General features: G+C 43.1%; 1 protein-coding gene across 1 annotated transcript in view; it reads left to right on the top strand.

Moving 5' to 3' along the window:
* The first annotated feature begins 1193 nt into the window (after positions 1–1193).
* FBXW12 (F-box and WD repeat domain containing 12) overlaps positions 1194–13129 on the top strand; it is a 25204-nt gene continuing 13268 nt past the window's right edge. The window contains 5 exon segments of the mRNA XM_073352177.2: positions 1194–1413; positions 5094–5131; positions 6997–7160; positions 8423–8544; positions 12626–12835. Coding sequence (XP_073208278.1) covers positions 1321–1413; positions 5094–5131; positions 6997–7160; positions 8423–8544; positions 12626–12835 — 627 coding nt within the window. The 5' untranslated portion in view covers positions 1194–1320.

Here is a 13129-nt window from a genome sequence, read left to right as displayed (position 1 = left end):
ATGGACCGCTTGTGTGGATTGGTCTCGGCTGAGGTTGATGGTGGGATGGAAATTGTTGAAATGATGGTGGAATTCCTCAAGGGCTTCTTTTCCATGTGTCCAGATGATGAAAATGTCAACAATGTAGTGCAAGTAGAGTAGAGGTGTTAGGGGACGAGAGCTAAGGAAGCTCTCCAGGTTTCCATCAGGCTCACTTTCTTCTTTCACTCAGTATAGCTGTAGATCACAGTAAAACTTGTAGAAAAGCATTAAAGCAAAACTACAGCCTAAACCCACAGAAACTTTGCCCCCAGGCTTTTAGCCTTCCCCTTCCACTAGCTACCCTAAGTCTTCTTGCTTGGCTCCCATCATATGTCATGGTCCCTCCTCTAGAGGAAAGAATGCTTCTCTGGTAAAAAGAAAAGGAGTACTTGTGGCACCTTAGAGACTAACCAATTTATTTGAGCATGAGCTTTCGTGAGCTACAGCTCACTTCATCGGATGCATACCGTGGAAACTGCAGCAGACTTTATATATACACAGAGAATATGAAACAATACCTCCTCCCACCCCACTGTCCTGCTGGTAATAGCTTATCTAAAGTGATCATCAGGTTGGGCCTTCTCTGGTGTTTTTGGATGAGACAACACCAAGGTCATGACCAGGGATGGTCATTAATTGTTCCATGGCACTTTCAGTAAGAGGGCGAAGGTGTCTTTAATCTTTGTCCTATTTCAACTCAGGTAACTGCATTCTGGCTATGGATAGTCCCCCTGCCATTTCAGCCGGATCAAGGATTCACCTTCACTGCCTGCCCTAAGTAGAGATGTGATGGTATTGTATGGTAGTCAAGCTACCATGTGCCACCCTAGAAGTAGCTGCATCTCAACACTGGGTGGCCCACTCTGCTCTCACAGGTAGGGATGAGAGGATGGGGCCTTGACACAGGTTGAAGGGAATAAAGGAGAGAAGGGGGCTTGGGGCTTAGAAAGAGGATTACAAATGGGCACAGAGGACAAGCCTCAAACAAAGCATTTAATCCTGTCCTGAGCAGATTATTCCCGCGCCCGGAGCGCTGCGTTACACTTTAGCAGCCCTCGTGCAACTAGCTGGCCGCGCCCATGAAGTATTTTGGCTGGCAGGGGCCAGGCGCGCTGTGCCTGGGGCAAGGGGCGGTGCCGGTGTAATCAGCGCAGCCAGCTGATCGCCAGGCGCGCTAGCTCCGCCCCGGAGCAGCCGCTGTAGCTGAAGCAGGACACTTGGGCCGGAAGCGGAGAGACGTGAGGCCCGGGCGTGGAAGCGGCCGGGCGCTCCCCGGCGCGGCGGGGGTGCGGGCTGGAGATGGGCAGCGAGCTGCTCACGCTGGACTGCCTCGTCCACGTCTTCTCCTACCTGGAGGCACCGGATCTGCTCCGCGCCGCGCGGGTGAACCAGGTACCCAGCTGGGGCTGGCCGCACCCGCGGCGGGGGGCGCCTCGGCTCTGCTCCAGCGCCCGCAGCCGCGCGTGTAGCGCAGGGAGACGCGGGCTCGTGTCGGTCGCACCCCGTTGGCAGGACACGGGTGGCGTCAGCCCAGCCCTGGGGGCCGCTGCACGGCCCGTGCCCCTGGGGTGGGGGCTTCTCTCTTTCCCCAGACACGCTGCACCAGGCTGGGCGAGCCCTGGCGCTGGAGGAATGAAAGGGCCTTTGCAAGCCCATTTCCTAGAGCTCCCGGGCCCACCAGAGCTGCCTTAGCGCTTCTTCCTACTCCCGGGGATGCCTTTTCCCACCAAAATAACACTGGTTCCTGCTTCAGAGTAGCAGCTGTGTTAGTCTGTATTCGCAAAAAGAACAGGAGTACTTGTGGCACCTTAGAGACTAACCAAATTATATGAGCATGAGCTTTCCTGAGCTACAGCTCACTTCATCGGATGCAGTGGTTCCTGTTCTCTCTCTCTCCTCCCCCCGAGTTCCCTGCCACTGCACCTGAGCACACCCTGCAGAGCAGTAGGGGAGCCTGCTTCACAAATAAAGTACCTGCATGGCCCTGGGTGGGGGGGGGGGGGTGTTTGTTTTGCCCTGACGTTTAGAAACCCCAGCAGAGCAGCCACCCGCACCAGCTGTCTGAGCTGTGAAATTGACACAGGCTGGAGCAGGGGTGCTGTCATTGAACCAAACTGTAAACCCTGTATATAATAAAAGAAGTACTTGTGGCACCCTAGAGACTAACAAATTTATTTGAGCATAAAGTTTTCGTGAGCTACAGCTCACTTCATCGGGCATCCGATGAAGTGAGCTGTAGTTCATGAAAGCTTATGCTCAAATAAATTAAAGTCTCTAAGGTGCCACAAGTCCTCCTTTTCTTTTTGCAGATACAGGACTAACACGGCTGCTACTCTGAAACCTATATATAATGGAAATCACTTAAAGCCGGGGGGTGCAGCAGCACCCTCCCCTCCCCACCAGTAGTTCCAGCACCTGCGGGCTGGAGGAGCACACACAAGTCTGGAGACAACCATCATCACTGCACATAAGTGTTCCCTTCCCACCCTTCATGACCACTGGCAATGAGCCTCTCCCTTGAGCCAGCCTTTTTTTCACCTCCATCATCACCCCCACTCTGATCCATGCTCAGGGCTGCAGCCCCAGCCTCTCTGAGATCACAGCCCCATGAGCCTGCAGGTTTTCTCTTCTCTAGTCTCTGTCTGGCTGCCATGGCAGAAGAATTGCATATAGCATGCTATCGCATCCAAACTCTCCATACTCCCTATGCTGCATCCAAGCCATCATGGGGGAAGCAGCTGTTGCCAGAGAGGTGGGAGGGACAGGGCAGAGAATGAGGCAGAGGAGGATAAAAAATGGAGGGCAGCAACAGAAGCTGCTGCAGGATCTCTTAACCTCCCCTAGCAAACGCCATCTTGTTTCTGCAATGTGGAGGCACATAGGCTCCTGCCTAGCCCCCATGCCTGCTCCTACTCTGTGGGGATGAGCAGATCTTGAGGAGGAAAATAGGGACTCGTTCATAGTGACACACAATGTCAGGTGCTCCTGCTAGTGAGCACAGCAGGGACCAAGTTTGGGATTGGGTGTACAGCCATTACAGCAGTTGTATGCCAGTTGGGGATCCCCTTTGGATTCTCCAGAATGACTCAAAGCAGCTAGACCAGGTGAGAAAGCTAGTCTGTTTTATTTCACACTTGACGTAAAGCTCTGCCCATCCCATGTGATCTGCAGTAATGGTTTATCAGTGATAACTGTAACCAAAAGACTGATCCTCTCCACTGGAATAGAGAGGATGCAATACCTACCAGGTAAAGGACAGCACTGGGAGCCAAACAATTTGGGCTGTTTGCCTTGCTATGCATAAAACTCCTGTCTAACTTTCAATAAATTGCTTAACTGTGTGCTGAGTTCCCCATTTAATATATGGAACTCAGACTTTACTACCTCACCGGAGAGTAGTGAGGCTAAATTCATTAATAAAAGTAAAGCACTTTATGATCTCTGGCTGGAAGATTCTATAAAATGCAAATTATTAGTAGCATTATTTATTATAATGCAGTGCTTATTTTGCAAACAATTTCTAAAAACTGCTTTTACACAGATGGCAGTTGGTTGGCAAACCACTGAAGCAAAGTTCAGGAGATTATTTTATTTGAGCCAGTTCAGAACAAGCACACTGAGTACAAAGTCTTGAGTAAACCCATCCTAGACGGAACTGGGAGCATGGGGAGAGAACAACAATGAAAAATATCAGCTTGACGTTTCAACTTCTCTGCTGTCAGGAATCCAGCTGCAGTGTGTAGTCCATCCTGCTGTTGGGAAATGCTCTTTCCAAATGAATATTTGTCACTTGCAGTGTGTTCAGAGTGCAGCTGTGCATATGCTTGCTGGTATGAGCAGCCAGGATTGCATTAGACCCATCCTGCATACCTTTTAAACCTGATATATCAAATTGGCACTTTCCTTTATATATTTGAGGCCTCCTGGAGGAACCTGACAGGTACCTATGTTGAGATGTCACTCATCTTTTGAGAATCCAGTTGCCATGTTTTAGGTTGGTAAGAGATCAAGACTTTGCTTTGGTTGGCCCCAGGGTGTGGAATACTCTTTAAACAATATATAAGGGTGGGTGAGTTGGTTTGGTTTTTCCCCAAAGGCATGTGTTTGTTATGGCCACTGTTGGCCCCATATTTATAACCTCTTTTCCTCTATTTTTATCCTTGTCACAGGTCCTCGGTCTGTTCTTTTCATCTGCAGGTGGCAATAACCCATTTTAATGTTACAATATTAACCTGCTTTTCTGTTTTAGATTGCTTTTACTGTGCTACCTTAAATACCTAGATGGTGCAGGATGGCACTCTTTAAATAGTTATATAGCTTTTAGTATGGCGAAGTAAACAGACATACAGATAAAGCATGTGTACACAAACACTGAAGGAAATGTCAACAAAATACAATCTTGAATAGTTATCTAGCACATTTCTGAATCAGTAGTATACTCCATATTACTGTGTTCTGTATGGCTTTAATATCCTACACTAAATGTGCAGTGGGTGGTATAAACTGAACTGTTAACAATCCTTTAAGATCTATACACTATCTATATCTGATCACATACATTCAGCTTATTGGATCTTGTAAAAATGAGTTTTTACTCTCCATTTGATGTTATTTCCGCTAGTAGCAAGTTATTTGGGTGTTTGAAGCTTAGATCTTTATTGATCTTTCACGTCACAATGATTATTTTCAAATTTTGGGATTAAGCCTGAACTACTTAACTAAAAAGCTTGCTAGGCCAGTCCCTATACATATGTCCAAATTTACAAAACTTTGTTCATGATTTTAACTGTATAATTCCTATAAAAATCAATGTAAAACTATAACCAATTAATTGATTTGAAAATTCCCCCTTACTGTGTTGTGCTAAACATTCAAACAAAATGTAAACTTAGAGTGATGATTCAAAGAAATGGGGGTGCACGGCAGACCTAGAAAGATTTCCTGGACCCCTTCCCTCTCCAATGACTGGTGTTATCTTCTCTTTTCTGTCAGTCACAGTAACACTGAAAAGTCTGAAACTCAGCTTCCTTCATTCTAAAATGTCTCGTCTTTCTCCCTTCCCTTTGTAATAGGCATGGAACGAAGCCGCAGGCACAACTTCCCTATGGAGGTGAGTGCCCCTTTTAGTGTTTCAAGGAGTCCAGTCTGGGTATTGTAATAGCTGACAAGCTGCAAGGTGATCTTTTTGGGGTAGCGTGGGCACTGCCTGGGGTTCCCTGCTCAGTGTCCCGCATTGGCATTCTTTTATAGCCACCTGCCCGGTACTTTTGCTTTGCCTTTTTTAGTAGCCTTTGGTTCCCATTTTGGCACCTCCTTTCCTAAGAAGGTGGTCATTTAGTGTTCCTGTGGGTGGGCCCTTTCAGGGGCTTCATAGCTACCAAGTTCAAACAGACCAGTCCCGCAAGGTGCTGAACATCAACTTGGGTGCCCTCACCCCTCACTGACTCTGATGGGGACTGAGAGAACCCAGTCTCTCTTGGGGCATACACAGAATGAGAAACCTGGAAATACTTGTGACCCAAGAATTTAAACTACATAAAGTTGAAGAGCATACAACATGGTGGACAAAAGGCTCCCAGGCTTGATTGTAAGGCATGTATATGTGTGCGCACACTGTTTTTCAACCACCATAGTGTTTGGAATCCATTCCCTTTGGCTGATATGAAACTATAGCCACGTCATACAAATACCACCTTATTTTAATAACTTCGTTACTGCTCTGCAATAAGAGCACCCCTCCAGTGCTTTGGACACCCTGGATAATCTTTTAAAAATACAGTAATGAATAAGGCAGACCCATCTGTTACCCCAGCAGCAACACAGTTAACTTATAACTTAATTGGCATCTGTGTGAGCCTATGGCCTCACTGCTATCTTCTAACTCTTATAGAGATTTTCCTTCTAAGTACATTGACAGGGCAGGGTGGGGAATAGGGTGACCAGATAGCAAGTGTGAAAAATCAAGACAGGGATGGGGGGTAATAGGCACCTATATAAGAAAAAGCCCTGAACATCGGGACTGTCCCCCTATAATATCAAGATATCTGGTCACCCTAGTGGGGAAGCTTCTGCTGCCACCAAGTGGGCTGTATCTATTCAGCAGACAAATACAGGCCTTTGGTCTACAGGCTGGCACCTTTCATTAGCATGTTTTCTTTTAAATTATTTACAAATAAATTAATAAATTCCAGAATTAGGAAAGAACAGATCAGTTCAGGTTCCGGGAGAGTTTACCACTGTTGGCTGGGAGCGTGTTTACTATCACAGGGACATTTTCATTTTAGGTGACCATATTTTGAGCTTACAAACCTTGTTTTTGTACAGTCAGACTCTCCAAAGGTCCGGCACTCCCTTGTAGAGGTTGGGTACATCTTAGAGGAAAAACTGGTTCTCAGTCACATCTTTCCACAAGTGCCTTTATAGGGAGTAGAAATTGTGCATTCTGGGCCTGATCTTTTGCCTAATAAAGTCAGTGGAAAAGCACACAGACTCAAGTGCTGCTGAATCACACCCACTCTGGGGATTGCTGTAAGTCTCTCACTGACTGTCCGTACTTCAGGAAGTTACGCTTTCACTCAAACAGTTCTAGAATGTTTTCTCCAATGCATTATATGCAACCAGGCTTTTTTTAAAAAACAAAAACCCATTTTCAGCATGTTGCAGTGAGCAAAATAGTGGAGGCAGACAAATCGATGTTTGTACTCTCAATCCATGATGGCATTTCCTTGTTTCCATCTCTTCATATTTCATGATGGTAACTGCAGGGTCTTGTTTTGTGACTGGGGAAGAATTCCCTTTCTCCATTGCCACATCTTAAATTCTCCAAGTAAATAACAAAATCATGCTTTTATCCATGACAAATATTTGCATGTACCTAGCTAGTGACATCCAGCAAATGTGAATCGTTAAGGAAAAGTGTTGCAGAATGACCATCCCTTACTTTTAACTGAATAGTGTCACCTTTATGTTTTATAGAAGGATGTGCCTAGATCGTTGGACCTTTTGCAATATTTCCAACCTGACTCCGGGTATGCAGACATGGAAACAGTACTATCTCCACCGCTCCAAACTTGAGCATGAAATGGCATCAGGCCGGCCATCAGCTGATTATATATGTAGGTCCATGAGGGGGCATAAAGGTATGTGAGAAAACGGTAAAAAGAATGGTTACTTCTGTTGTAAGGTGTTTTGTACAAATGGATCCAACCCCTCATGGGATCTAGGCAGACAAATGCTTTATACATTAGCAATAAAGACTTTAGCAGCCTGAAAAATTGTTGTTCCCAGTTTGAACATGCATTTTTTTACATGCAAATCCCATAAATCCAAAAGCTGGAAAGTTTTACTGGTACAAAACCATGGGGAAAATCTTCAGATTCAGTTGAAGCACCTTGGAAAATTGGCTGTATGGTATGATGGGGTGTGCACATTCTCGGGAGAGCAGAGCCTGAATGTTTTAAAATTACTAGCTTCATCCCATAACATTTTGCAGAAAATGTCATCTTCAAAGACAGTGACATAAAACCAAATAAAAATCTCATCTGTTATTCCATGCTGCTTAAATAAATTCTCTCTTCCCTGATAACTATGGCCAGATTTTTAAAGGGAGTTAGGTGCCTATCTTTATCTTTAGACACACACATACCTTTTAAAAATCTGGCCCTATATCCTCTGAGTTGCATGTCACCTTCAGTGAAATCCAAATTAAATAGCACCCACACATAAAAATAAGACTGGACTCTTGATTCCACATACCAATAAAAGTTGAATCTAATTTATTCTATTCCCTTCAGATAGCATGAAATTAAAGGGTAAATTGCACTAACTCAAGCCATGAAGGCATCATATTATAAAACCAACTAGAATGCAAGTCTTGGAATACATCATATTTTCAAACAGTAAGATTGTCAAGCAAAGGGTTAACAGTTTTAACTAAGGCATTTTATTGCTACCCAGGTATTATTCTGAAGAGTTATTTGCTGAAATAAATATTGTTTAATCACCTCGTCAGCATCGGGAATAATTTATGTGATTTATTTTCTCTCCTGCAGACGCTTTTGTTGTTGTTGTTGCATGAAAAGTTTTTTTTATTTTGACTGAACAGGTTTTGGATAACAGCATGGGCTACGCTAATAAGTGAGTCATCACACTCATGAAAAATGGAACACTGTATCTACCGTTCCTCTGAATATTAGGAACAAACTACTAGGCCGTGTTTGAAAGTGCAGAATGATAACGTGCCAGGAAGCAATCCAGACCTCCCCAGATTTGCATCCCCATTCTGCTTAATGCCATTAGTCTCCCATTTAATGCTTTGCTGGATAGGGGCCTTACTGTTCCTGGTGGGCATGAAATTAGTTGACAGTCATACTGATATTTTTGTTGTATTTTATTATTGTAGGTAAAATAGTTGGTCTGGCTTATCTCTCAGACAACGAGCATGTGTTTGGCGCTGGAAAGCTGAGGTCTGTGGTTTGCACTGCATCTACTGATGGCACTATCCGAGCATGGCAGGTCCAAGAGGTGAGATGCACACTCCTTTACAAGTCCAGTGTCACAATCAAGAATAGTGATACCCTCATTTAAAAAACAATTATGTATCCAACTCCTCTTACACAATTTGTTGTTCTAGAATAGCTGTAAATCATCAGAAGGTAATAGTTAAAATACAGGTCAAACATTGCCCATGCTTTTCAATTCAAACTGAGTGAACTATTCCAAAAAAACAGATGCCATAAGATGGCTAATATGTAAATAAGGAAGGGGGACTACAGATAACCCAGTTTTTGTTCCTAGTGTCATCTCTCTAATGTTATGCAGGGGGAAATCGTAGCATTTTTTAATGTTCAGAAGAGAACATCCACTAGTTTTAGTTTTGGGGCCATAACTAGATCTTAAATCTCTTTGCCACTCACACTGCATAGTGGCCCAACCTCATCCTTCCTTTTTATTTACATAAAAAAAAAAACCCCTATTATTTAATTTCCTTGGCAAGAGCTAATTCAGCTTGACTTTTAGCAATTCTCACTTTATTCCTACATTTTTCTAACTTTTACAATATAGCTTTGTTTGCTGATAAGCCCCTTTTCCCGTTCCCTATAAGCTCTCTGCTTCCTCCTATGAACCTTTTTTGAGGTGGCTATTCATCTAGGGGGGGTCTGGAACCTTTCCCTACAAGTTTTGCAAAATACAGATTGTTTTTGTATAGTTGATTCGAAGAAATTTCAAGCCTCTTTCGGATTTAAGTCCTTGAGCTCTTCACTCCAACTGACTTAAAGTAATTTCCTTACTTTCCCCAAGTCTGCCCTTTGGAAATAAAAAAACAGAGTTGATTACATGGTTTGGGTTGTCCTTCATTTAATTTAAAGCGAATCAATTTGTGATCACTCAATCCAAGATTATTTCCTATGACCTGCTCTTCTGTGATGTCTCGCTACTTAACAAAATTAAGTCTAAAATTGCATCACCTCTTGTTGGTTCAGTGACTATTTGATGAAGACAACTGTCATCTATCACATCCAGGAATAACTGGGCCTTACAAGTATTATTAGTAGTATTTATTATCAGTAGTATTTGTTCTACAATCTATATCAAGGAAGTTTAAAGTTTCCCATTATGACACAAGTCCGCAAAGTATTTCTCTAATAATACTGAAGTGATTGCTATCCATAACAGAGTCTGACTCTTCGAGTCTATAGCAGACCCCTAATACTATCCCAGGAGAACCTCCTTTTACCAACCCTTTCCCAATGTGATTTTGACCCAAGCAGATTTTGTCTGTACTATCACTTCTTTAAGTTTACAGCTTGGTTGATGTACAATGCTACCCTTTATTCTTCTCTCTCTTAAACAGTACATAACCTTCAATACCTCTATTCCAGCCATGAGTGCTTTCCCACCACGTTTCTATAATCCCTATTGCTGGTTTAACCTCCTGCACCAGTAGTACCAGTTCCTCCATTCTGTTGCCCAGATTCCTTGCATTTGTGTACAAGCACTTCAGTTGTTTCCCTCAGACCCTGGCTTCAGTACACTGGAGACTTCATGAGCCTCTTGCAACCTCATCTCCTAGTTTAAAGCCCTTTTTAGCAGTAGTGCCAGTCTTGATCACAAAAGATTAACACCCCGGGTACTCATGTGGAGTCCATCAGTTGGAAGCGACAGAGGAGGAGAGGGTCAAGAACAGGATAACTGAGTCATCAATTTAATGTGGCTGTGAAAAAGGCAAATGCAATCCTAGGATGTATTAGGAGAGGCATTTCCAGTAGAGACAGAGAAACAATGATGCCATTGTACAAAGTACTAGTAACACCTCGCTTGGGATACTGGATACAATTGTGGTCACCCACATTCAGGAAATAGGATGACTGGGGAATGGAGGGCGTATTTTATGACAGACTGGAAGAGCTTGGCTTATTTAGGCTAGCAAAAGTCTGAGAAGGGATGATTATCTATAAATATGTTGGGGGAGGAGGGGTAAATACCAGGGAGGCAAAGAGCTATTTAAGATAAAGGACAATGTTGGCACAAAAGCAATTGAATGTAAACTGTCCATGAACAAATTCAGGCTGAAATTTAGAAGGCTTCTAACCATCAGAGGAAAGAGGTTCTCGAACACTCTCCCAATAGGAGTTGTAGGAGCAAACAATTTGTTTTTAGGAGAGTCTGACATTTCCCTGCCATTGTGGGGGCCTCGGGCACTGGTGCAGGTTGGGCGCTCCTATTCTCTGCCTGTGGCACAGAATAGGCTAGTCCTTTAGTCTCATTTTGATTGTGGGGTTTAGCGTGTGGGTGTTGGATGGTTCCTTCCAGCCTTAAATTCTGACTAGAGATGCAGGCTTGTGGTCCATCCATAATGTTCAATATCTAATTCAAATCACAGCACAAAAACCATGGTATATTAATGAGATCAGACTTTTCTTCCCTGACTTCTCTGTCCACATTTGAGAGGAACTGATCTGAGATCTGGCAGAGTATGCAAGCAATTCATATTTCTAGTATTCTGTCCTATTACTGTGAAGGTCCTTCATGCATCAAAGCTCCATTGGCTTCATTTGAATTAGATCTTAGATCAGCATTTCTAAGAGCAAAAGTATTTGCTGTAGTTGCTTTGTCTGGGAGGGGGGGACAGACTACACAATGTTTAGCCTGACAGTCTTGCCTAAAGGTTCATGTGAAATGTTGCAATAAGATTAAAGTGCCGTATGTGTTGATTTCTTTCTTTTTTTTTTTTTAAGGTAGTCACTGAATAAGCTTTAGGTTGGTGCCCCTGAAAAGAGCTATTGGGGAATATTACTTTTAGAGAAACTAGACTTGTTAAATGCAATCAAAATTTAAAATGGTAATATTAAGGTACTCCAGGACTGCACATTATCATGTACAGTTAGAAAATACAGCTTAAATTGAACCAGTGTCGTTTAACTGGCCAAATGTAAAGCATTCAAGATCAACTATGAGAGACAGACCCTTGTAAACATGGTTGGGGAAATGAGTGCAATAATATGGCAAACTTTTAAGTTAGCTGATGCCAGTATTGGTAGGATTTCCCCCCTACAAACCTTTGGCATGCACTATTACCCACCTACAATTTGCATGCCTATTAAATGGTAAATCGATGGACCGTGACCAATAACATCAATCATCTGACATGCACACCCATTTTCTGACTAATTTATAACACTGTTTGTTACTGTTGAGTTCAGCCCAGGATTTCTGTGTCAGTTACAACAGGATAGAACTTGACCCATGGAAGCAAGCAGGTGCACCTCCGCTTGTATCAGTTGACCTGAACAGAATTATGCCAAAGGTGAACTGGGCCACTAGAATCAATTCTTGCAAAGATGACTTGTGGACGTGTGCTTGGTCTCCATTTAATTCTTGTGATCATTAGACCACTTTAGAAACCACCATCCATTTTGGCAGAGTGAAATGCTATTAGCAGTTCCTGCTCAGGAGAGACCCGGGACTTGAGTACCAAAGGGTCCAAACTGAGATGAATCTGCATAGCAAGGTAGCAAATGTTGCTGTGTAGTCTGCCTGCATGTACATGTGGCTCTAAAATGTGCTTTTAATTCTCAATGCAGATCAGTTTGTGATGGTACCCTAAAGATGGTAGGGACAGTAAAAGAGAAAAGGAGAGAAGGAAGATTTAGGAACTATTGCAGATTCTTGCTATCAAGTGGGGGTGAAGGAGTGGAATTTTCCAGTCCTGTGGTCTGCAGTCATTGGGTGTGGGGAGAACAAGTGAGATTTGTGGTGCAAGGGAAACATCAGGTTATTTAAAATGATGTCATCTTTGGAAACAGCTTCTTGGCTGCAATTTAGGATTTTTGAAATACAATGGAGTAAGCTGAGTCATTAGTAGAATCCAGTGGGGGAAGAGAGTTCCAACAAGGAGAAAATAATGGCTATCATGTTAAAGGAAAACTATTTTAACACACAGACTGGAAAATACCAAGGAAAAGGTTATTGAAATAGGTAATATCTTCAATGGTATATACATATGAAAACAAGCAACTGGGAAAAAGGGGATGCATTACTGATAACAATTTAAATCTATTTAAAATGCCCATAAGCTGGCCTCTAACTGCATATTTTTGTTCAGGGTACACAGATATGGTCAAGTCCCTCCCAGGAAGTGCCATTTGTAAAGGTTATTACTGTCCCACAGTACAAACTAGCAATCAGCACAGACGCCTTTGGAACCATTAAAGTCTGGCATGGAGAAACTGGGGAAGAGCTTGCTGCATTCTCTACATCGTCGTCCTCGTCCAGTCTGGTTACCTACTCAGTGAACAATAAGCCCTTCCTAACTGTAAGTAAACCAAGGTGACTGTAAATTAATGACCACTTATCTAACAAGATCAGCTACACCTAGATATGTGCTCACTTAAAATAACGAGGAATACACTTCTGATATGGTGCATTTTAAGCACTGGGAGATAGGAATTAAAGGTGCATAAAATTTATTGAAAGAGACTTCAGGTAAAATCTCAGCCCTATTGGAATCAATGGCAAAACTTCAATTAACTTCACTGAGGCCAGGATTTCATCCTAGGACAGTCTGTAAAGAATTAATTATTCTGCACTGGATGATCTATGATCTAGT

Source organism: Lepidochelys kempii, chromosome 7, assembly GCF_965140285.1.
Source record: "Lepidochelys kempii isolate rLepKem1 chromosome 7, rLepKem1.hap1, whole genome shotgun sequence".
NCBI classification, from domain to species: domain Eukaryota; kingdom Metazoa; phylum Chordata; order Testudines; family Cheloniidae; genus Lepidochelys; species Lepidochelys kempii.
This window is presented reverse-complemented; position numbering and strand designations above follow the sequence as displayed.